At 39.1% G+C, this 25,100-nt stretch overlaps 2 protein-coding genes across 7 annotated transcripts in view; one reads left to right on the top strand and one right to left on the bottom strand.

Annotated features, from left to right (window-relative positions):
• vsnl1a (visinin-like 1a) overlaps positions 1-12,349 on the bottom strand; it is a 31,766-nt gene extending 19,417 nt beyond the window's left edge. Inside the window, exons 1-3 of one of the 3 annotated variants that reach the window (XM_029002332.1) lie at positions 11,845-12,349; positions 6,866-6,936; positions 4,271-4,438 (exon numbers count right to left, since the gene is read on the bottom strand). In XM_029002332.1, the coding sequence (XP_028858165.1) occupies positions 4,271-4,432 (162 nt within the window). In that variant the 5' untranslated portion in view covers positions 4,433-4,438; positions 6,866-6,936; positions 11,845-12,349. The remainder of the gene's footprint in view (positions 1-4,270; positions 4,439-6,865; positions 6,937-11,844) is intronic. The other 2 variants (XM_029002333.1, XM_029002331.1) reach the window with 2 other exon arrangements.
• Positions 11,821-23,166, top strand: LOC114803055 (uncharacterized). 4 transcript variants are annotated; one of them, XM_029002330.1, is made up of 6 exons: positions 11,821-12,038; positions 12,363-12,415; positions 13,101-15,065; positions 15,153-15,233; positions 15,727-15,857; positions 23,146-23,166. In XM_029002330.1, the coding sequence occupies exons 3-5, from the start codon at positions 13,106-13,108 to the stop codon at positions 15,837-15,839; spliced, it is 2,154 nt and encodes a 717-aa protein (XP_028858163.1). In that variant the 5' UTR covers positions 11,821-12,038; positions 12,363-12,415; positions 13,101-13,105; the 3' UTR covers positions 15,840-15,857; positions 23,146-23,166. The 4 variants fall into 4 exon arrangements, with proteins under 4 accessions (XP_028858163.1, XP_028858162.1, XP_028858160.1 ...); XM_029002329.1 differs by lacking the exon at positions 23,146-23,166 and having other exon boundaries at positions 11,822-12,038; positions 12,366-12,415; positions 15,727-16,643; XM_029002327.1 differs by lacking the exon at positions 23,146-23,166 and having other exon boundaries at positions 11,822-12,038; positions 15,727-16,643.
• Positions 23,167-25,100: the final 1,934 nt, after the last annotated feature.

The raw sequence follows: 25,100 nt of genomic DNA, 5'->3' as shown, positions 1-25,100 counted from the left end.
GTAAGTCTGAAGATTGACTGGGTCTTCTGGTTCATAGGCGAGTGTGTTACCCACTAGGCTACTATCACCCTACTACAACCAGACAACAACAATTTTCACCAGGCATTGCAGTGGGCAGTCCCTCCCCTGCGAAAATTAATGCGAAAGCATTAATTGAAGTGATTGTCATTGTCATTAACTCTGCTGTACCAAGCTTGCTAACAAATGGAAAAGGCAAGAGCACTGTCTGGAAGTATATCGGATATCATCCAGACCAGGGAAAGCGCATTTGCACAAAGTGCTTTAAATCAGCATGACAAATTTAGCTAAGCATTTAAAAGACCATCACTCTGAATTATGCACCATGTGCTACTGCAATGTCTTAAACTGAGCATGCTCAGAAGAAACTGAATATTTGCACAAGCCTTCAGATATTTTATTTATTTTACAATATTGATGGCCTTTTTGTATTTAATATATTTGTTTTTTGGTGGTGTTCTAAATCGTCACAAGCCTATTAGATGGCATTACAAACAATAACATTACTTAACCATTGTTAACATTGTTTATATTATGTGTAGAGGTGATAATGTCAGTTTTGATTTGTGTTTTTTTAATGTCTGCAGTTTTATACGCAACTGAAAATGTGAGGGTGCACCATGTTTAAAATTCACTGTTTTGGGAAAATAAATCCCAGCTTCACTTAAAATGTTGTAGATTCCCACATTCACTTAACAAAAACATCATAGACAGATTCCAGATGGAGTGGCGCTGATTGTGTGAAAAAAATGTTTGTGGGAATCTGTAAAATGAAACTTTATCCCAAAATAGTGAATTTTAAACACGGCTGAGTGCATGTGGAGCTCCTCACATTTTCAGTGGAGCAGTGTGTAAAATTGACATTATCAAATCCTGAACCACCAAGGTGCCACTCACTGCTCCCCAAATGCCTTTCATGGCTGCTAGAAATACTTCTTGCTCACTGTTGTGAAGGGTTAAATGCAGAGGATACATTTCATTGTGTCACCGTGTGCTGTGCTTGCTGTGGTTATAGGAGATGATTGCTGAGAATATTATTTTCCACCAGGCCTCATAACTATGACAAATCTGGGAAATTTTAAATGAGAGACATATAAACAACATAATTGAAAAGGAAACCTGAATTAGATTTAATGAGTAATGACACTTTACAGCAATGCCTTTTTTCTGTACAGTTGATTGGACTAATGTGATGTTGATTCTAGCTCTAGTCTGTTTTCAGTCTTGGCCTCAACCAGCCTTGGTCTTGGTCTCGCCTTAGTGTGTCTTGGTCTCTGTCTAGGTACCCTCTAGTCTCAGCAATTTCTTGGTCTTGATACCCTCTGATCTTGTCTGATCTTGACTACAACACTGAGTACAGGTAAGAGCAATCCAAAAGAGTAGTCGTTTAGGCGAATCAGAAAAGAATACTAGCGTTAAAACACAGTGCAACAACGCATGATAAGCGGGTGCCGATTCAAAAGTGCGCCGGTCAATTTATAGAGCACATTGACCCAGTTCGCATCTGCTTCCTGGTGGCCAGTCGTAGTTTCGGCCTCACGCCCCCTGTGAGAGGGGAGGTGTGTCTGGTACCGTGACAATCACAGTATTTTCACTTCATGGACATTGAGGGTATTATATCATGATATTTACTTTTTCTGGGAGGAGAATGCCCTATACCATTACATAAAAAAAATATTCACCAAATGTTTCATTTTCAATTTTAAACCTGTAACATAGAGTATATGTACATGAATTGCCCCCTAGAATAAAGCTGCTAATAGGCTGCACAAGGTGCAGCAAGATGACCTCATTGTTTAAAACAAAAGAACACATCTCTCCATCTTAACTTTCACTTCTGATTAAGCTGTTTCTCCAAGCAATCCATTATCATTTCTATTTTGTGCATAAATAAAAGCTTCAAATTATTATTAAACTTTTGCCTACCCCAAACCCTAAATCTGTGCATGGAAATCCATTCAGTTGTGGTAATACCATTCTGAGCAACTGATTCTGCAGAGTAAATCTGCATAAATATTATGCAAAATATATGCAGATATATTGCATATTTACATATATTGTATATGCTCTAACTATATATTACCAGGGTCCTTACACATTTTTACAAAATAATTTCCATGACTTTTCCATTACTCTAAGACAAATTTTCATGACCATATTTTCTGTGCAAATGTGAGGAAAAAAAATGACAAAAAGTTACATTTACCAGAACATTGTTAAAATTAAACTTATGACAATCCTGAAAAGCTTAACTGAAATGACGGTGTTTCTTCCTCTGCTTGTGCACACACGAGCCCAAGTACAATGGTCTTCTATCAGGTTTGGGAATAGATCTTCAGCTGTAATTTACATTACTTAAAGAAGACACGTGACTGAGAAAGTTCAGGGATGGAATTTGGAAGCTTCGCACACAGCACCATGTAAAAATGGTTCACTACGTAAAGCCAGCAAAGATAATACAGACCTGCACTAGTTTTAAACGTTGAAAATGTAGCAAAAGCAAAAAAAAACGTTTCTCAGGCAGTCTTATGGGAACTATGTACTTTCATTATACATTCATTTGTCAATCAGATTTCAATTACTTTTCCAAAACGTTTCAAGGTCTGGAAAATTCTCATTTCAAATTCCATGACTTTTCCAGGTTATTAATGATTGTAGGATCCCTGCATTACAAATTTTGCAGTGTTGCAAGGTTCATTATTAACTTGCATTAACTGGAATACAGTTTCCATAACCCACTAAACATTAGAAGTTTTATGGACATACAGATCATTTAGTGAGAGCTGAGCTGTAGTGCTTTTGTTCTATGACAGCGGACATGTAAAGATTACCTGTAAAAGATGTCACTTCAATGACGGAAAAGAGGTGTACAAAAAAAAGCAGGTTATAAGCAGGTTGAACATGTAAAAGTAACGCAGCTGAACATTGTCATTGGACATCACATAGTATCCATCTCATTACCTCCTTTCCCAAGTGCATACAATAACCTGTGAAATGGCACTGGTTAAGGGGCAGTTTCCTTTAGCTGCAGTAATCACAGCATGGAATAAACTGTGCGGGAATTTCCCCTCCCTTCAAACATTTCTGCTGCTCTCAGGCCTGAGTTGATGGAGTTCATTGATGTAACTTTGTCCATTCAATTGATTAAACCTTGGGTTGACGCTGTAAAGCAACTATCAGACTCAGTGGTACTGAAGTTCAGGGAGATGCACAACTACGGTACAGAGGACAGCATTACCCTTCAACCTCTGCTGCTCCTGCAGACTGCTCATATGGAATAAATGTAATGTGACAGTGTGCACACCCTGTAATTGTGGCTAGCGGCTCTGCATTTATCATCCATGACCAGAGATAAACCCTTTACATCAGAATTTGTATAAGAATCACAGCGCATCAAAACGGCACTAATCATGATCGTACATATGTCTCTTTACAATTCAACACATCCTTGCGTATACTAGGAAGTCCCCCAGTTTAAAGTGTTACCTTAAAGCCAGAAGAATGACAGTGACAAGGAGACATGATGTGTGGAGGGAAAACAATCAGTAGAGTATGGCAGATAAACAATATTATCCTTTATTTTTTGTATATTGATTTATATTTCTAAATATTGGTTAAATAAAAAACACCAACTAATAACTTTGTCACAGCTTTTAATCATTTACATTGGAAACAGAAAAAACCCATGGTAAGCTGGGATGTTGTGGGGAAAATACTGTGTACCCTGAAAAAAAGTATGTATTTTATACCATCCATATTATATATTTATGGAAACAATACAGAAAAGATTTCATTGTCGTACAGCCCACACCACCAGATGCCACAACGGTGCAGCATAGCGGGCCTAGTTGCATGTGCAGTAGGTTAAAAAAAAACACACACACTTATTCTATCCCAGAAATCCAAATTCTTGGTGCCATACTGTCAATACCGAATATGTCCCATCTGTTGGATCTACTCATGCTTGCACATACAGCAATGGATTGGTGCATCACTTCATGTACTTATGTACTTTCCCTTCTTAGAAAGCTGGAACCTGATCATTCTGGACATTCTGGACATCCACGTGAAAATTATTAATCACTGCAGTAATTAAGTAATCAAATGCATTTGTGTTTTTTCACTCTGTGCACTACAAGCAATATAATTATCCTTTGTTATGTTAATATTGTGTAGCCAAGAAAGAACATTTTGTTAGGACAGTCTGAACCTGTGAATATGAGAATGTTCCTGATAAGGATAACAGCTGTACCTTAACATAGAGCTGCTGAAACTCTTCCAGGTTGAGTCGGCCAGTGGGGCAGTCCTTCAGAAAGCCCTTGTACCACTGTTTGAGCTCATGCTCATTAAATTCTGTGTTCTTCACCAGGTCCTCCATCACCTCAGGGGTAAGCTTGCTGTTCTGTTTCCCCATTGCTGTCTGCGTATTCAAAAGAAAAGAAAATATTTTTATTGTAATGTCTATTTTCAAACATTTCTTAAAGGACAGAGGCACTCCTGATAGACCACATAAACCTTCAAGGCACACCATCAGGAATTACAATGAGAACAATGATTTGACAAACACCTCTTTCAGGAACTATTAATAGCTCTCATGCCCACACCCTATCTATTTCCATGGATCTTTTCCAAATAAAATTGTAACACATAAATAAAATACTCAAAGCACAGATAAAACAATGCAATCCAACCTGCTACTCAATTTGTATTAACAGCATGTGCAGAATGTCATGCATAATTGATTTATTGACCAAAGTAAAAAAAATATTTAAAATGTTTCATTGTCCATGGCAATTGGTCCATGTGTTCCATGATTATAGATTCATTGCTGGTTGTCTGTTGCTTTTTGTCAATGTAGCCCACCTTCTAGAAAGTTGTCACATGCCGTATTACTGACAAACATCATCATTAACAATTACCAAAAAGTTATAAGATCCATGCATTTCTATGTGACTTTCACACACAGTAAAAAATGTGTCAATCAGAGTAAACCTATTTTGTCTAGATAGAGTCTCTAAGAGAAGTAAACCAACTCTAACAGCAGAGTTAAAGTTCTGCTGTCATTATATTATAGCTTTACAGCTGAGGACATGGTGGCAGAATTTACCATCACCATAATGATGCAGTGGAGAAGCTACGTGCTACTTAATATAGGTTTGATCCCAGGCATTTAGTAATATAGCATCAAATGATGATAATGTAAAAAACATAACACTAGAGACATAAAATTTATATCATTACACATTAGTGTAATTATTAAACTGAATTTGTAAAAAAAAAAAAGGTGTAATCATATTTCTTTAACAATGTGAATAAACCTCAGTGTTAAATATTTTTAGCACAATGACAGTCACTTCACTTTCACTCTCCCTTTCTCTCACTGCAGTTTCATTTCAAATCTTTTTTATTAGTGTATAGAACCAAAAAGATTAGACTTGTGTCAATTTCCCAATATTTATGGTCCTGACTGTAAATGTTCATAAATTAATATCCAACGGCATTATATTGTATATTTCCCATTTATGGTCTCCAATAGCTATTTAAACAGAGTACATTCAACAGATAGTCAACCGGATATACTATACTAGTTTATACTAATAGGATAATCAATTTTTTATGATCTGTAGTGTTGATGCTTCTTTTGTTATAGGGGAATAATCACAGAAAGCACAATTAATAAAAAAAATCTGGAGACGTAGAAATATATATATTTTTATTGTTTAAAGCTTTTCCATGCAGCTTCCAGAGCACATCCTGGAACACTGGGTGCTGAGCAGGGAATCTACCAGTGCGGGGCACCATTCCACCTCAGGGCGTACACACCAGTCCACCCAGTTGAGCTTTAGAGCTGACTTCAGAAATTATGTACATATTTAGAATTCCTAAACCCTATAGATAATAATAATTCAGTGAGTGGCCTGAATGTTTTTAAGAATTCGTAATTTCCAAGCAGAAACATATATTTCTTTCCAAAGCTTTTGGTAGACAATTCTGTGGGACAGTGGTGGCCAAGAGGGTAAGGAAGCAGACCCATAATTTGAAGGTTGCCGATTTGAATGCCGAGCTGCATTCGGTGTCACTGTGGTGCAACTGAACAAAGCACTGTCCACTGCTCACTAAGCTCACACACTGCTCCCCGGGCACCTTTCATGGCTGCCCACTGCTCACTAAGGGTGATGGGTTAAATACAGAGGACAAATTTCGTTGTGTGCATTGTGCTTTGCATCACAATGACAGTCACTTCACTTTCACTCTCCCTATTCACTGCAGTATGGGTTTTTCCCCTCCAGTCATTTATTTAAAAGTCTCTTGGTGTCCCTAAGGTTCCCTAAGTCTTTCTCAAACATTTGATTGAAACTTTGATTGAATTCTGTTTTCATCAAGCTTTATTTAAAAACAAATGGTTGATAATTATTATTCTTGAGCATGTGCACACTTTAATCCAGTTAGTAGTGACAGCAGTAACTTATTTTACAGAAATTTTACACAATCATATATCAGACTTATTGGGATTATGTACTTTTTACTTTAATGGCAAAATTTGATTTAACATAAAATTACTGTAAACACAAAAAATACAAATGATTAATGTTATTTTACTGATATTCTTTTTCTAACGTGTTTATAACGTATATATGCATAAAGAAAGTAGCTTATGTTGTATATTTATGTAATAATTAATAATGTACAGATGTTATCACAATATGGCTAAGGAACCATCATAACATAGGGTCAGTACATTCAGTCATACGAAGAATATGCATTTACACACACAAGTTTTATACAGAAGTATTAAACTGAAGTCTTCAGCCACAAACTAAACAACAAGAGTAGAGAAGATATTTACTGGATTATACTGTAATACTGTTCCACCTCCCCGCCAGCAGTGGGCGCACGGATGTCCACAAGGCTGAGCTGCTAGAAACAGACAAGGAAGAGGTCAGCTTTCTCTACGAATACTGGGCGGCCATCTTGAATCCTTGCCTGCTCATCATCATGGTTTTGTTCCTTTGTCGCTGCTCATCTTTTTTCCTGCCTTCTGACAAACCCTTTTTGCCAAACTAAACTTTTTAAATTTTTTAACTTTTGGATACCAAAGTTATTGAACTCTCGCCTGCCTCATGCCTTTTTACCTGACTAATCTTTTGGAATTGGCCTTGTCCCATGTGCCAATGCCTACTACTGTGCACCCACACCCAGCCTCCTGCCCTCTCACGCCAGCTTAAGCACCCATGACACTCACTCTCCAGTCCTCCTGCATATCCAGGCTTTTCAGTCACCTCTGCTAATGTGCCCTGGCCTTCCCTGTGACATGGTGTTAAGTTTAATGTCAGATGTTTTGTTTTGTGCTGTTAACTAAAAATGCTTTAAAAAATCTAAATACTATTTCATTTTTATCAACTTACAAATGCAAAGTGGCCAAACATTTATAAGATATTTTCACACCTGCTTAAAACTTTTCATAATGTTGTGATTTTTTCATAACGTTGTGTTATTTGGCTTTCAGCCAAATAACAGGTCCTGAAAATTTGAAATATTATCAGCTTGTTGGATTCTTTGTAATAGACACAGCTCAATAAATAAAGGTAACACAAAAATAAGTATTCCTAGCTCTGAATGAATGAAATATTCTTATTAAATACTTTGTTCTTTACAGAGTTGAATGTGCTTACAACAAAATCACACAAATTATCGATGTAAATCAAATTTATCAACCCATGGATGTCTGTATCTGGAGACACACTCAAAATTAAAGTGGAAATGCACACTACAGGCGGATCTTACTTTGATGTAATGTCCTTAAAACAAAATGAGGGTGGTAGTAGGCTAGTGTTTAACCAAGACCAACGTTCAAATCCCACTTACTACCATTGTGTCCCTGAGTAAGACACTTAACCCTAAGTTGCTCCAGGGGAGGACTGTCCCTGTAACTACTGATTGTAAGTCACTCTGGTTAAGGGCATCTGGTAAATGCTGTAAATATAAATGTAAAGTGAGCCTCAGTAGTGTGTGTGGCCTCCAGACCTGGAGTAAAGCCTCTGCCAACTCCTGGACAGTCTGTAGGGCAACATGCCATTGGCGCGAGACATGATGTCATAAAAGAGTGGTAGTAGCCTAGTGGGTAACACACTCGCCTATGAACCAAAAGATCCAGGTTCAAATCCCACTTACTACCATGGTATCCCTGAGCAAGATACTTAACATTAAGTTGCTCCAGAGAGACTGTCCCTGTAACTACTGATTGTAAGTCGCTCTGGATAAGATCTTTAAATGTAATAGTTATGCCCCAGATTAGCTCAGATGTGGATTCATGTCTGGGGAACAGGCCAGTCCTTAGAATCAATGCCTTTGTCTTCCAGGAACTGCTGACACACTCCAGCCACAGCTTGCATTAATGTGCCATCCTGGATGAGCTGCACTATCTGAGCCACCTGTGTGGTTTGTAGAATTATTTTTTGAGCGGTGTATATTAATATTTAAGTGACTTATTACATTGTACATTTCAAATTTGCCTAAGAAATTTAATTATTATGAAACACTAATTGAAATGAACACTAATTAATATTCTCTCTATTAGGTAAAATTATAAGAGACTTTAATTGTTATAATTATTTACTAAATAATTCAGTATTCCTGTTTGTTAACTATGTGCTCTTGGTTTCCAGATTTCAAGGATGCTGAAATCCAAAGTGTTGAGGATTTCAGGATGACTATAGGAGGGCGAATGGTTGGGGAATGTGGGAATAGTTCCAGTCCCCTATACAGCTTTGAATTGGGACAGGGTCGACTTGTGCTATACAGCCGTCGCTGATCCGCTTGGGAGATCCCCCTTGAGGCTTTGAGGCACGCCGGGAGTCGTGCCATCAGGAGGGGTTACTGTCAAGGCCTGGCTTTGCGGGGTACTCTTGTTCCATGTTCTGGTCCAGAGTTTGGTGTGTGTCGTGTGTTTGTGTGTGATTAGGTTAGGTGTGACATGCTAAAATAAGTTGAATGGTGTATTTCTGTGAAATGAGATGACTGTATTTTAAGTTTCTTCTTTTTGAAACGACAATTTGCGTTTTCTTTGTATTTTTACAGATTTTTTGCACATTATGGTAATAATTTGCCAGTGGAGGTCTAATGCTGCATTTCTAACATTCACATAATATATTTTATCCTTTTTTTTAACATTCTAACTAAAGCCAGGCAGTGTCAAGTTAACAATGGTTTAAATCCCCCAGAATTTAAGAAGGAGCATCTTTTTGTATACAATCTGTTTACATCCTGCTGTGGTGGACACAACAAAAAAAAACAGCTTTGCCACTGAGCTGGACAACAGGACCCTTCCAAATTCTTGTTTTAAATGGAAATGTCTTAAGGTCAAACAAAGTACCTTGCCAATGTGATCACACAAATTGTCTTGACTAGAGTAAAGATGGTGTACGCTGACACAGTTCCAACCATCTTTACATTACCCAGACTTGGCATCTCTGTTGACCCTCCCATTACAAAGAGAGAATCCGGCATACTGGATTGATGCCAGCTCTCTGTGAAACCCAATAAGAATGCTTCACAGAATTCAAAATGCTACCATGTCAAATTCCATCCAAATTCCATCCAATCATTGTTAAATGATTGAAGATACAATGGGTGGACACTTATTATACCTTTGCTGGAGTCAGATACAAATCCCTCCTTTCCAGCATCATTTCCTATGATAGGGCTTCTTTGCTCCAGTCCTTGGTTTCCCACAGTCCACTTAATACATATTTTAGCAGAACTATAGTAGAAACTGGGTCGAGATTCCAGGCAACTTTCTTCCAGATTGGCAGATTGGTAACTAAGTTGAGGACTACTTAAGGTAAATGCTGATAAATGCTGTAAATGTAAACTTAAGGTCTTGCAAGTTGACATTCCCCACCAGTCAATGTCATTCTCAAAAACTTTCTTTTAACAGATGGTAATTTTTAAGAAAACAATGGACCTTAAAAGAATTCAAAAACAGAAATGAAAAATGTCTTAAATATAAACATTGGTCATATCAGTAAGCCTACCATGGATACCATTGGCTTGAAACTGAATGGTAATGGTGAATAGTTCCTGTTTTGTGTTCAGCATCGAGGGCAAGGCTTCAATTGGTGGAGACATGGCAACAGTGTTTCTAGTCAATCAATACATCTATGTGTATGTTTGGACACCTGATCTCTGCATATTATGTTACATAATGTATATCTGACTTCATGCTTTTCATCCATTTGTACACAGCAACTCATCTGCATACTGACATGCTGCTCTATATTAACTATTGTTACACACATTTCTGTATTTGGATTTGTAATTATGCTATTTGTCCCCAGGGTCTGCATGGCAGAGGAAATGACACAAAGAGACAAGCTAAAATGAAGAATCTGATGAGCAAATTGTCTCAGTCAGACTGCAGCACATTGCAGTAAAAGGCAGATTGAATGCAAACACTAGGCGATGTTAATGGAATGCAGTTGCACCAAGTGTGATTCCAGCAGCCGCAGCCAGGACCACAGTGTCTTCTTTATGAAACATTCTGCAGTGATATATGATATATTCATCAACTGGCTATAGGAATATGATCGGATTGCAACCTAATTACTGATCAGTCCCATTTTGAAAGAGTATGTTTGTTGTCCCATCATTATCCGTGACCTTGACGATGCGCAATGTATTATGAAATATGATTAGATATTGGTGTAATAATATCTCAACTGTGCTTCGAATTAAGCATTTGAATGGCTGTTGAACGTGCCTTGCAATGCTGAATGAACAGTTCAAATAACAAAGAATGTCCGAGGATTTTAGACACAAAAAATACTACAGTCTCTCAAAATAGATCTATACAACGGGTTTCGGCATTAGCTGTTGCTGCGAACAATCCAGACAAACCAGGATCCTTATTGGTGCATTTGCAGAAGAATCAGACGGTAAATAGCGCATACCGACGCGCCGGAGCAGACAGGAATTGGGTTGCCAGGATCTCCCTTTTTAAGCCAGAGCGAGATTTATTAATACAATGAGTGCCGATGACGTGACAGCAAAATGTGATTAGTGTTGCACACCCTGATTTGACTGAGTGAGATACTGTAGATGTTTTAGATTTTTTTTTTTTACATGAAAACGTGTAGCGGAGATTCTCTGTAAAGCCAAACGCGGCGGGACTTCACACTGAAGACCTTTACATTTCATTTTGATGTATTACTATATCTTGATGTGAAGGCGATGCCTTTTTGTCAAAGTTTTTTTTTATTTTTTTGCCAAAGGCTCGGGCTACAAATCATGCCACGACCTGGCAACCGCGAACAGGCGAAAACCTGCGGCTGTACTTCAATCATAAATGCGGATGGCGTTCATGCACCAGCTACAACTGTTCACATTTTGGGTTTTAAAACCATATTCATTCCTGTGGGTGACTGCAGCTGCTGTTTCAAGTCTCAGTCGCAGAGTAATGTCAGTAATGGGAGTACAGGCAGACATGACTACAGTTACATACATGGCTGCTGCAACAGCACGTTTTGGACGTTTACCAGACAAAACATCTCAATCAGGATGCATTATATAACAAATGCATTATTAGACAGGGTTTTGCATTGCATAAAACGAATGAAAAATGTGATCGGCTACTTAAATGCGCCACTGTTATGGATTAGTACATTAATTAAAATCTTGAATGGGAAAATAAAAAAATGTCAAAATTGGTATAAACAAGACACGTCTGAAATATTCTCGCATTGGTAACATTGCAATATCGCATTCCTTACAAAAACCAGGCGTTGGACTAGGACTATCCACCGTCTGATATGAGCAGAAAACACGTACCTTTTGGACGTATGCAGAGATCGTGGGTGTCTGCTGCCTGTGTACAGAGGCTGTGGCGGGCGGTTAGCGGACGGTGACGCTGTATTCTCTGTGAAGCGAGGTCCCAGGAAGCATGAAGACACGTTGGGGTGCAGCGCAGCGCAGCGAATGATGTTCCGCTGAGCAGCAGCGCCGTGCCGTTCTCTCTGCGCAAGGTCTGTTGACTCGTGTCCAGTGCGGCTCTGCTGCTGTTGCTGCTGCTGCTGCTCTCGGCTCTGTGTGGCTTTTTTGGATTAATTTAAATTAAAATGACATTTAAACCCGGCTCGCTCGCTGTACGTCGAATGTCTGGTAAAAGTGGTAATAATGACAGCGCTGCTGACGCTGAATCCTGACGAGCCGGGAGTAAAATGGCCTGAATAAATGTCGTGTCGAACCCTCGTCGTTGTCTGGACTGCGCAGTGTTACGTGGCGGGAGCGCCGTCCAGTTTGCCGCCACCCTCACACACGGCAGATTACATGCTTTCTCTTTCTCTCAGCAGAGCGTTTAAAGACGGGTTATATGGTCGCGAATTCAGTTTACATTCCAGTGGTAAGAAGCCCTCACATGTTCTTACTTGCGTACATGTGTAAATTATGTTGTACAGGTCGACTGACTAGCTTGCTGCGAATGCTAACATAAATGCTAGCTGGTCATAAGAATCATAAGAATTAACCTTGTTACAGATAACAGAAAATATATAAAAAAACAGTACTGATGGTATAATGTATGAAAGTTGCCTAGTATAATTTGTCATTATAAAGGCAAAATAGGATGCTGTCTGAGACTTACACATTCTGAATACGAGCAGTATAAAATACAATGGTAAAGAGATAATCACCTTACCATAACACAAATTATCAGTATATTTCATGAAATAATTAATATATAATGTGTAAATACAAGCAACATTTTGGTCACATTGGTTATAATATAGGTAATGATATGGGTTTTAGGTAATATAGGATATGTCAATTTTTTTAAAAAAGTATCTTATGGCTGGAAAAGCAAAAGTAACTTTTTCCAATATTGCATACCAATATATGCAATTAGCATATTTCACAATCCTGTATTTAAATTACTAATTTGTCACTTGGTTACTCTAAATATTAGGGCTTCTAGATTTAGATGAATCAAATTAGTACAAATATGAAGTCAATTGAAAAAAAAACAGAGTGATATTATTTTGAGAAAAAATAATGCTTGTTTTCAATATTTCATTGACCAAATGGTTCAGAGCAAATGGAGTCCGGCAAATTTGCTCCAACATCACCTAAACAGATGAAGTTGGACACAGCTGAACAGCACACATTCAGAAGCGGTTTTGAGCCTGACAGCAGCAAAACACACATAATTTCAGCTGAAGATGAAAAGCTGCTGCCACAGTGCTGCATCTCACAAGAAGAAAGTGTAATAGAAGAGTCATTCAGAAAGGGAGAGAGAAAATATTTTACCAGGGAAAATGTGTCTCACAGAGAAGATGACAAAGTGTTACATATGATGACTGTTACAGGAAAGGGTTGGAAAGACCCAGGGCAGTGCAAAGAGAGCTTGAATAATATACTGCCAGTCAAGCGTGCTCTTGCTTCATGGGATGAGGATGGTAGCCATATCCTCGAAGCAGTTCCTGTGACTTCAGAAGGATCAAACATGGAATGTAAACCTGGACTTTATGGAAACCATTTAGAAAACGGGGCAAAATGTTATCAGATTCATACAGATTCTGAATCTCCAACTCATAATGGAGCAAAAAACTTTCAAATATCAGATAATAGAGGAAGTAAACCCAGCTATGAGATTTATGTGCACCCATATGCAGAGATGTGTAATTGTGGAGAAACAGTAGCTGAATTTGGACAAGACTACATGGGTGACAGAGGAACTGAGGTCATGGAGAGCATTGATGCTTTGAGTATTAACTATAATCTTACATTAAGAAGAGATGTATTTGAAATTAATAAGGCTAAGGTCTGCGTAGATGTTGGATTACCAGGACATTCTGACACTAATCCACGTCAAGATCCTATTGATGAAACAGTTGGTACTTCTGAACCCTTGGTGAAAGGTGAAGCCTATACAGATGATACAGAAGAGATACTGACTGTAAGTCTTTATGAAAGCGTGATTAAACATCAAGAAGGGTCATCTGAAATTTATCATGACCATGATGCCAGTGAAATGGCTGAACATTGTCTTGGCACACAGAAGGAAGTTTGCACAAGAGATGCCAATCATTGTAGCTTGCCCTGCTGGAACATACGTGATCCTGCAAATCACGGTTCATACGCTTGTGAAGCTCCACAAGATTCCACTGAGGACAGACAGATTAAAAACCAAGATGCCGTTACAGATCTCCAGGAGGTTGTGGGGAAGACACTAATTAACATTGTAAGTACATTAAAAAATACATTAAAAACAACAGCTGAGACTAGTGTCACACCCAACATCAAGGCTGGGTTCCCAGACACAAATGCAAAGCCTTTGGAATGGGAAGCAACGGAGAACAGCCTTACAAAAGCACATATTCACTCTCTTTTTGACTACATAGTTTTTGACTCTTTCAACAAAGTAGAACTTGGAATTGATACTGGGAATGAAAAAAATCTGCTTCTCAGCTGCTCTCCAAGTAAAGAGTCACCTGCACGTGACACACTTCAGCCTCTTCCAGAGATGCATTTCACACCTGACGATAAGGAAGACATTGCTGCCACCAAAGGTGGAAGTCCACTGAGGTGCACTACGATTCCCAAATGTCTCCTACACATCACCATGGATGAGGATGAAAATTATGATATTGGGTGTCCACAACACCAGAACACTGTTTCACAAGATGCCTTTACAAAACTGGCACTTCCTACTTATGAGCTTCAGGAGAATTGTGATCCAGTTCTCAATGACATCCCTATGTTTGAAATGAAAGAAAAGTTTAATCTAGTGCTTGAAGAACAGCAGAGGTCAGCATGTGGTCAGCATGTGTCATGCCAAAAAAGGTCTGAATTGGGTCATATAAATGATGTGGACAGTTGCAGTCTTCTGTCAGAAGAAATGAAGGACATAAGACAGATCTACAGCCACAGCAGAGAGGCAGAGGACATTAGAGCTCCAAACATCCAAAAAGATTCTGAGCAGGAGGTGCCTTTGCATGAGAGTAATTTCAGCCCAGAAGAGGAAGATTCAATGTACTCTAATACAAAAGATGGAGGTATATTCAGTGTACTTGTTCCCTATCTGTTGCTTGCTTTAAAATGAATCTGTGGCTTGATCACTACCATTAATGCTATTATTCCAGAAGCAAGAAAATCTGAGAAGACTAATCAGCTCTGGTCCCCAGCCTTCTCCAATTTGCCCTCTCCACAGCAGCCCAGTCTAGGTAAAACTAAATTATACTTTTACCTTTCATATAGCTTAAAATAGAATATGGTATTGTGAATTAGCCTGTAATTAATATACCAGCATGGGTATACAGCTATGACAATGTGCTCTGTGGTACTGACTCTTTTTTTTTAGAGATGTCTTTAAAAATATAAGATTCAATGATTTATGATCAAGTGTGGTATGCTTAAGAGAATACATTTCAGAATTGTTCAGATAATGTCTTAATATTTTTAAAAGTCCCCCAATGCAATAGGGAGTGTTGGGTGGAAAATTGTGCATAAACTGTAATGAAATAAAAAGGTTGCAGACATTTAATTCAACATAGAATTTAAATTAAGAAAGATTAAGCCTAAATTAACAGTAATTTAATTAATCAGAATATTTTAAAATGTCTATGATTACACTACTGTTTATTTACATAATTCTGTGGGCCAGTAGACACCCATATGGCACATAATTTAATACAAATTCAATTCAAATGCCTTCAGAACAAGCCAGACCCTCTAAAAGACTGGAGCCTTTGAGGACCTGCACACGTCCAATAAGGGTTGGACTCTCAAAGAAGGCAAAGACAAAATGTTTGCATCCCTGTCTGAAATGAGTTTTTCAGGTATTTCCAGTGAGTTCAGATTTCTGCAAAATAATTTTTCATATTTGTTTGTAGCTGTTCCACTACACTGAATTTCTTTAATGTCATAAAGAGTGGTGGTGAACTGTGACAGGCAGTAAATGGCACTTATGTAATGATGTCACCATTGAGGATGGTTTCTGTTGTTTCTTGTGTTTTCCAGCTCTGTTGAGCATTTTATTACAACATCCATCTCTGTCTATTTAAGATGTAATATCTAGGATTGCTAATATACCATTAACATATTAACATCAACTTATATTTTATAGTCAGTGTTTTGGACATGTGTTGAACATATATAGGTATTTTTATGGCTTATTCTTGTTGCTCAATTATTTTATGAAAGACAAAAGGTGTTTGATTACATAATGTAATTAAGCAAACCAAAATTCACTTGCATTTGGATGAGTGCTTCAAGGCAGTTGTCAGTGGATTAAAAACATTTCATGATCTCTAATAGATTTGCACTCTACACACTGAAAAGGTGTTCATTTTTTTCTGGGAGCAATTATTTGAAGATCATCCTTTTTGTTGCAGATTTTACATTGTCTTACTATATATATACAATCATTAAAACAGTTGCTCTCGACACTTGCTCCAGTGGCAAATTCTTTTTGAATGCAAGTTCTTATTTACTGAATGATTTGGTTCTCCCAAAACCTGGTCCTGTAAAAGCCATACCCAACATGAGGAGACATCAAAGCTCTGTACAAGGCCAGAAGCTTACACTGCCTTTTTGAAGTCCCATCAGAAATTAATCTTAACCTTACTGCACAGATGCCCCTCCATTTTGTAATTCATTTACAAAAATGACAGTGTTCAGTAATTGCTTAATCATAAAACAATTATGGACATAAAAAGTGACATGCAAGCAAACAAACATGAGAATAAGGTAATGATGAATAGCAAAATAGCTCTGTTGCTTGTGTGCAGTCTTTCTGGAACCTTCTGAGCTGTCAGTGACAGACACTGTGACCATTGATCTTCAATGAGGACAAAAGTGCTCACCAGAGTCCTTTAAATCACAGCTTGTAATTCCCATTAGAGGAGCTGCTGTTGCAAAGGAACTTAACCCTATTTTGAGCTCAGCAAATTAGTCTGAAATAAATACTGGAATTAATTATGGTTCTACATAATTACTTTTCAACTTGAATCATTTCTTTTAATAGCTCCTTTACCAGTTATGAAAAAAATGCATGGACACTTTCTTATGGGTTAATAAATAAGCAAGTTTGTGGTTTATTAACCAAGTGGTGTTCTGATGATGACAATTACAGACCTCTCTGATCTTTTTAAGTGGGACTCTGCCCGACTGTATAATAATAACAATAATCACAGCAGTTCATTGTCATACATCCATTATGAGTCAGCTTATGTGACAGTATTCACCTTGAATCACTTATTTGCAATTTAAATATTCTCCTCAAAATAATCATAGATGTTTCCTTTTAACATTGTTTACAATCACTTCACTTTCACTTGTGTTTTTTTTATTAAGTGTACTGATTAACCTCATAAGGAACATAGCTCAGTTATATACTGATTATAAATATTTGTCTATTACATTTAAATGTTGAAGAAATCCGTGGCACTCCAAGTTATTTTCTTTTGAGAGCAGTACCCTTGTTGTGTGTGTATAAGCTGGTATTTTGACTGGTGATAAGAGGTGATTAATATTGGCATATATAAAAATTTGTGGGGTTTTGACCAGAGTGTCTTACAATCAGTAGTGACTAGGATTGTTATGGGATTGTTCAGTAAGTAGGGTTTGAACCTGGGACTTTATGGTGTCTAGGCTACTATCACCCTATTGATCGAGGCCTGTTGCAGTGAAATTAAAGAAATTTGAGGATGGATTGCATACACGGAAGGCAGGAGGCAGTTTAACGGAGAACAAAGGTCGAATGTGACTGCCTTTCTCCAGCTTTTGTTCATGTAGGAAGAAGTGCAGAAAGAACAGTCGTGCTGTAGGATCAGTGAGATCACAAGTAGCCTTGGTGCATCTGGAAAAAATCCTGAACCCTCAATGTGTTCACAAACCCAGAAAGCATTTTTCATTCACAATGATGCCTTGAGTGTTCCAAATGGTAAATGACCTCTAATTATTTGGCTGGATCCATTGATCAGACAGCTGTAAATATCAAACAATCTGAAAAAAATGTGGTATCTCTGTATTTAAAATGCATATCCCCTTTTACATATGCCACGACCCTGGGCAGACTGTCATGGCAGAGAAACTACAGTAGAGCAGTGTGTTTGACATTTGTCGGACAGCAGTGGATTATTTCACCACCCTCCTTCCCTTGCTCATGTGACAAGAGCTTGGAGGGAATGAATACTGCAATGCAGCAAAACAATTTTTTTGCTTTTGATTGCTAGAGTCCTTGGTACATTTCCAGATTAATTTTGGAGACCTGGTGATTTTTGGGGGGGACTTGGGGAAGGGGGTGATTTTGCTAATTTCAGAACTCACCAGAACAGGTTTCAGTTGTTATGAGAAAAAAATATTGCTGAATAAATGTCATAAGGACAGTAATACTTTTTTCATACCGTAGGGGTGAATTTTACACATACAATTAAATTGTTTATTTGAGGAATTACCTTGTCTACATACAATAATTATAACAAACATAATTCAGCATTAAACACAGAATAATATTAGTGGACATTTGGAGCTGTACCTTGTCGTGGTGGATTCTGCATGCACACTTACATTTAACCTAGCCAGACAGGTCAATACCAAGGAGTTGGGGGGCGCCCCACGTTCAAGTTTCACTGAAGAAATGGTGAGCCAGGTCTGCCAGCCACATGACCAGATACATGGGTCCTCTCCCATGTTTGCACATTTTTGACAGTAAGGGCATCTGGATAAGGGCATCTAATAAATTACATTAATGTGAATGTATATAAGGACTTTATGGAAAAAGGCTTTTGTTAAGGTAATTTTCAGAAGATGCAACAATAAGCTTAAAGCTGCAATGGAAAGCTTTTCATTTTTTAAGGGAGTCAGATAAATAATAGTATAAAAGCAAAAACTCCTCTTTTGTGGACAGATCACATTTAACCACAATAGAAGGATAGTATGAAATGTCTATTTAGGAGATGGTTTAGATCTTGCTAAATATAAAAGCAGCTCTTTGCTTTGGAGCCATGAAATATATTGATCCTTCATTGCAGGTGATGAGTCTGAAAATATTGCATAACAATTTTATTTACAAAAAATGTGTGGATGACCAGAGACATTGCTATGGTAACAGGCCATGCACAGGCATCATCTCCAGTCAGCTTCTCCTGAATATCGTTTGCATATTCTATCTTTTGCTTGCACACACGCACACAGACACACACGCACAGGAGTTATTCCATATGCATATTCATGAGATGACAGTGGGCCACTGCATACTCAGCTCCCTGATGAGGCAAAAAGTCAGACAGTTAGTGTTCATCTGCCACCTGAATTGAAGCATGTGTAGAGCAAAGACAGATATTTGAATGTGTGAATTTGTACTTGATTCCTGTGCTCAACATTTCAACATTTTGCTGGTTGTTTGTTCTACATTTATTAATTTATCTGATGCTGTTATGCAATGCAAATCAAGTCAATATTAAAGTATACTCATATTCAGATTTATAAATATATATACCACCAACTGCAGTTGTTTATACATATACAAGTTATATAAAATAACATAAACATAACTGAAATTACAAATGCAGAAATGCTAAGTCTATAGAGGCAGTCAGCTGAAAAGATAGGAAGAATGTGGTCCATTACATTCACTGAAGGATTAATACAGTAGACTAGTACAATAGTATTAGTACAATATTATAACAGTGTGGCATGAGAAGCAGCCTTTAGAAAACATGGGCCATGCAATGCACAAATTCACTGGGAAATCACCTCATATAATTAGCAGTAAAAGTACCACTCAGGAAAACTGAATCAGTGTTGGAGTGTTAGATCATTTACCCCACTCTAGAACAGTGTTACTTGTCATGTTGAGCTCTCTCCTGTTAATTATGTTAATGATCTAGTTGGCTAAAGTCAGTTCTGTAACAGAGCAGTGCTAGCACCGTGTGCCTTTACAGCCTGTCATACCAGGGATGAGGCATGACATGCTTTAACCGAGAACATTGCTTGTGGTTGGCAGTATTATATAAAAATAGAAATGGCATGTGATAACCATAGACCCAGTTTTCAATTTATCAACAGAAATAATGATGTATAGTTGTAAAATTCATTGTGTAGTTGGATTGTGAAGGTGGTCCACATTGCTGAACCCTGTGACACGCATGCCTTGTTCTGTCTAAAAGCAACTCACCAATGTATCCCAAGTTAAAGCAATGCCCAAAAACAAATGTATGTGCAGGAAAACTTAACTTGTGCTACACAAGTTGTGCTACACAAGTTAATGGCTACTGTGGACATGAAATTGTGATGGTTTGTGGAGGTTAATTAAAAATTTGAGTAATTCCATGCACAAACAGAATTGTGTAAAAACACAGGGTATTGTGGGAAATGTTTAAATCACAAATCACAATCACAAATCACAAATCACAAATTTAAAAAGTACTATAGGGTGGACTCAGTTAGTCCTACCCTAGATAGAGAGTAAGTGAGATACACTTTATCCTGTTGCTCTTTCCAGGTCATGCACAGAGTGGCTCCACTCCCAATCACATTATCTGCACATTTGGGTCCAAATTTGAAAAGCCTATTATGTGCTTATGTGCAATCAAAGTAAGTAGGCGGGCACTACCAACCTGGCACTGCCATTCAGGATTTTGGTCAGAAAGTGCATCTACTTCCATAAATTCCTCTTATTTATGCAATACATATTCAGTGTTCAGGTCGCAGTCTCTCCTGGAGGTTTGAATCCCACTTCTGACAGATGACCTGTTTGCAGGGCCAGTGGTGGCCTAGCGGGAAAGTAAATGAACGGTGCCAAACCGCCATGGTGGCACTGAGAGTACCATCCCCAGCACACTGCTTCAAAAACTAGGTTCTGTCCTAGGTCCATTGCTATTTTCCTCATACATGTTACCTTTAGATGATGTCATTCTCAAACACAGTATTAGCTTTCATTGCTATGCTGACGACACACAGTTGTATTTATCAGCAATACGAGAGGCAGCAGCTGAACAGAATAGAGAATTGTCTCAAGGACATTAGACAGTGGATGCTCACCAACTTTCTTATGTTAAACCCCGATAAGACAGAAGCTCTTGTACTTGGGTCTCAAGCAGCCAGACATAAGCTGGCTGACTACATCATAACTCTGGATAGCCTTTCTATCTCACCAAGTACTGAAGAAAAGGATCTAGGGGTCCTCATTGATGCAGGTCTCTCATTCGATTCGCATTTAGATTATATCTCTAGGATAACATTCATTCTTTCACCTTAGAAATATTGCCAAAAATAAGAAACATCATCTCAATGCATAATGCAGAAATGTTGGTCGAGGCCTTTATTACATCAAGGTTAGATTACTGCAACGCATTACTGTCTGGATGCTCAAGTAGGTGCATGTGTAAACTCCAGCTAGTTCAGAATGTTGCACCCAGAGTTCTAACTAGAACTAGGAAATTTGACCACATCAGACCAGTCTTACAATCACTGCACTGGCTACCCATCAAATTTTGGATTGACTACAAAGTCCTACTTTTGACCTATAAAGCTCTAAAAGGTCTCACCCCGCAGTAACTGAGGGAACCCCTAGTTATTTACGACCCACCATGCCCCCTGCGATCAATGAGTGTGGGGTCACAGAAGGTTACAGCTGGGAGCAGGTCCTTCTTATATAGAGCTCCGCAGTTATGGAACAGTTTACCAGTCTGTGTTCGGGACTCAGACACAGTCTAAGTGAAAGTGAAGTGATTGTCACACATGATACACAGCAGCACAGCACACAGTGCACACAGTGAAATTTGTCCTCTGCATTTAACCCATCACCCTGAGTGAGCAGTGGTCAGCCATGACAGGCGCCCGGGGAGCAGTGTGTGGGGACGGTGCTTTGCTCAGTGGCACATCAGTGGTACCTTGGCAGATCGGGATTCGAACCAGCAACCTTCTGATTATGGGGCCGCTTCCTTAACCACTAGGCCACCACTGCCCCAAAGTGTTTAAATCTAAACTGAAAACACATCTGTTTTCTCTGGTCATATGTTAAAGTCCCAGACACAGTGTCAATTATTAAATCCACTTTATCACACAGTCACCCTGTTAAGCACAGACAGTGTTATATTCACCTTAGTTAGGCTGTCCTAGTTAGGGCCACTGTTGCACAAATATACCACTATAACCACATATTTCAGGATCACTCGTACAATGCCACCGTCTGCCGCTGTTCCTGATTTTCTCTGAGACACTGAATCAAGTGCACAGACTACTGACAGACTCCAGTGAAGAGATTTTTTTTTGTGTGTAGTTTTTCCTTGTGTGCAGAAGGGTCAAGTGTGGGGGGGGTATCAACTGTAGTGCCTGTTAAAGCCCATTGAGACATACTGTATGTGATTTTGGGCTATATAAGAAATAAATGTTGATGTTGTTGCTCACCAGGCACCATTCATGGCTGCCCACTGCTCACCAAGTGTGTTTGGTTAAAAGCAGAGGACACATTTCATTGTGTGCACCGTGTGCTGTGCTGTGTTTTACAATGACAATCACAATTTTATTCACAATGCACACCAGGCAGCCACATTTTTCAACACCAGGAGGACTGCTGACCAGCACACTGCCTGCAGAGGACACATTTCATTGTGTGCACCGTGTGCTGTGTTTTACAATGACAATCACAATTTTATTCACAATGCACACCAGGCACCCACATTTTTCAACACCAGGAGGACTGCTGACCAGCACACTGCCTGCAACTGCACTGTAGCCACGGATAAAGTGGCAATAGAAATTTGCAAACCCAAGAAATCGTTGCAGCTACTTGATCATTGTGGGTAGGGGCTATGACACCACTGTTTCGAGCTTCTTGGGCTCCATGGCCACACCCTGGTGCAAGTTGGTGAAATCCAGGAATGTGGTGGAGTGGTGGTGTAAAGGAATTCTTCAGCACTGCTCTCACATGTTGGATGTGAGCTTCAAAGGTTGGTGAATAGATTAGCACATCATCCAGGTAGGCATACACCCACTGTCCAAGCATGTCATCCATGTGGTTGATAAACTGAAGTTTTTGGTTGATATGGTTGAATATTAGTAGCAGCAATATCCTCGCCCGTGAAACCCTTTTTATGCAACGCAATTATGACTGTGTGTGTTTCCTTGCAGGTAACCATGGTCAACAGAGGAATAACAATGATTTCAAGCATCACCCTCCTTTTTAAGGCCTTAAACCACCATCCTTCTTAGATACGAAGAAGAACCCTGCTGTAACCGGTGAGGGGATGGGTTTCTGGATGGTTGGGGGCCGGTCGAGGTGGTGATGGTGGAGGTCGAGGAGTCATGAGTGGTGGTGATTGGATTGGTGGTCCTCGGGTGTGCCAGTTGATCCGGTGTGCGGTTGATCCAGTGCACCATCTGGATGAGTGCTTTGAATTAGGGCTGCAACAATGAATCAATAAAATCGATAAAAATCGATTACTAAAAGAGTTGGCAATGAATTTCCTAATCGATTCGTTGTGTCGCATGACACGGAGACATTTGATTATTAAAAAAAAAAAAAAAACTTTAGTTGAGCGCAGAGTGAACACACTTGGTCTCTCTCACGCACAGATGCTAGCAGAGTTTGGAGCCTCATAGACAGCGCAGAGCAAAAATAAACAAAAAAAACGAGCGGAGGTAGAGGAAAGATACATGGCGGAGGCAGGGAAATCTGTGCGACCCAAGTCATGCAAGGTGTGGGAGCATTTCACACTATTTATTTGCCTATTTATTTCATAAAAAGTAGATATAGTTATTTATAAATCACAAACAAATCCACAACTTGTACAATAACACTTACCACATCCTTGCATTGTTGTTGTTGTTGTTGTTTGTTGTTGATGTTTTTTCCTACATTGTACTTGAGAGACACCATCTACCGGAACCAATTTTATTTTATTATTATTATAACAGCTCAAGGAGCAACATGTTTGTGCACTTTCTAAATATTTTAGTTCTGTTTTTGAATAAAGGGTTGCTTTTCTTTTTTTTCTTTTTTTTTCTTTTTTTATCCGATTCTACGATTAATCAAAAAATATCGACATATTAATCGATTATTAAAATAATTGTTAGTTGCAGCCCTACTTTGAATGTAGAGGTCCTGGCTGTCTATCTTGCTGCGGATCCTAGAGGACAGTCCTTCATCGAAAATCATCTAGAGGGCATGGACATCCAGAGGGGTTTTGGCAGCCAGTGTCCTGAATTTGACTGTGAATTGGCTGACTGACAAGGAACCCTGGTAAAGTTGAGAGGTATGTCAACAAATCCAGCTGCCTTAATGACTTTTGGCCTGTTGCACTAACCTCCATCACAATGAAGTGCTTTGAAAGGCTGGTAATGGGGCACATTTTGAGCTCCATTCCGACCAATCTAGACCCCCTTCAATTTGCATATCGTCACAATAGATCCACTGATGACGAACCATCCTGTCACACGAACCAGGATCAGAATGAGAGAGACGTGTAGGAGGAGACGAGAAAGTTCCTCCGTGTTAATCTGCGAACGCGGACGGTGCGAGCCGCAACACCAAACTGATGTTGTCGTTCGTGTTTTAAGACACAAGGCAGGGCAGAACGGGACGACAGGAAGGAGTTCAGGATTCAGGATAACAGAGAGGACAGGTACGGTCTTACTTGGGTTGAGGAGCCGAGTCTAATGACGTGTGTCATTCAATGACTGAGCAGTTGGCAGCTGCTCTCTAGCCTATTTATAGGAGTCACGTTACCTAGTTTCCGTGTTACTCCCAGTCACATGATGGAATCATGTGACACATCCACACCACCCTGGCTCACCTGGACAATAAGAACTGCTACACCAGACTGTTGTTTGTAGATTTCAGCTCTGCATTCAACACAGTTAGCCCTCCAAGCTGGGACGCTGGGACTGAGTGCTACTCTGTGCAACTGGGTTGTGGGCTTTCTCACCAACAGACCGCAGCATGTGAGGATCGGCAAGAACACCTCCACCACAATGATCCTCAACACTGGCATGCCGCAGGGAAGTGTTCTGAGCCCAATGCTGTACTCCCTGTTTACACACGACTGTGTGTCCAGACACAGCTCCAAAAATATCATCAAGTTTGC

This window comes from Denticeps clupeoides, chromosome 14 (assembly GCF_900700375.1).
Source record: "Denticeps clupeoides chromosome 14, fDenClu1.1, whole genome shotgun sequence".
NCBI lineage: Eukaryota > Metazoa > Chordata > Actinopteri > Clupeiformes > Denticipitidae > Denticeps > Denticeps clupeoides.
The sequence above is the reverse complement of the archived record's forward strand: the minus strand, read 5'-3'. Positions and strand labels throughout refer to the sequence as shown.

Bases quoted from the DNA above. Each gene is read 5' to 3' on its own strand.
- LOC114803055 (XM_029002330.1), top strand. From the start codon at position 13,106: ATGGAGTCCGGCAAATTTGCTCCAACATCACCTAAACAGATGAAGTTG. The intron at 15,066-15,152 runs GTATATTCAGTG...CTATTATTCCAG, and splicing joins CTCTAATACAAAAGATGGAG to AAGCAAGAAAATCTGAGAAG. The intron at 15,234-15,726 runs GTAAAACTAAAT...AAATGCCTTCAG, and splicing joins TCCACAGCAGCCCAGTCTAG to AACAAGCCAGACCCTCTAAA.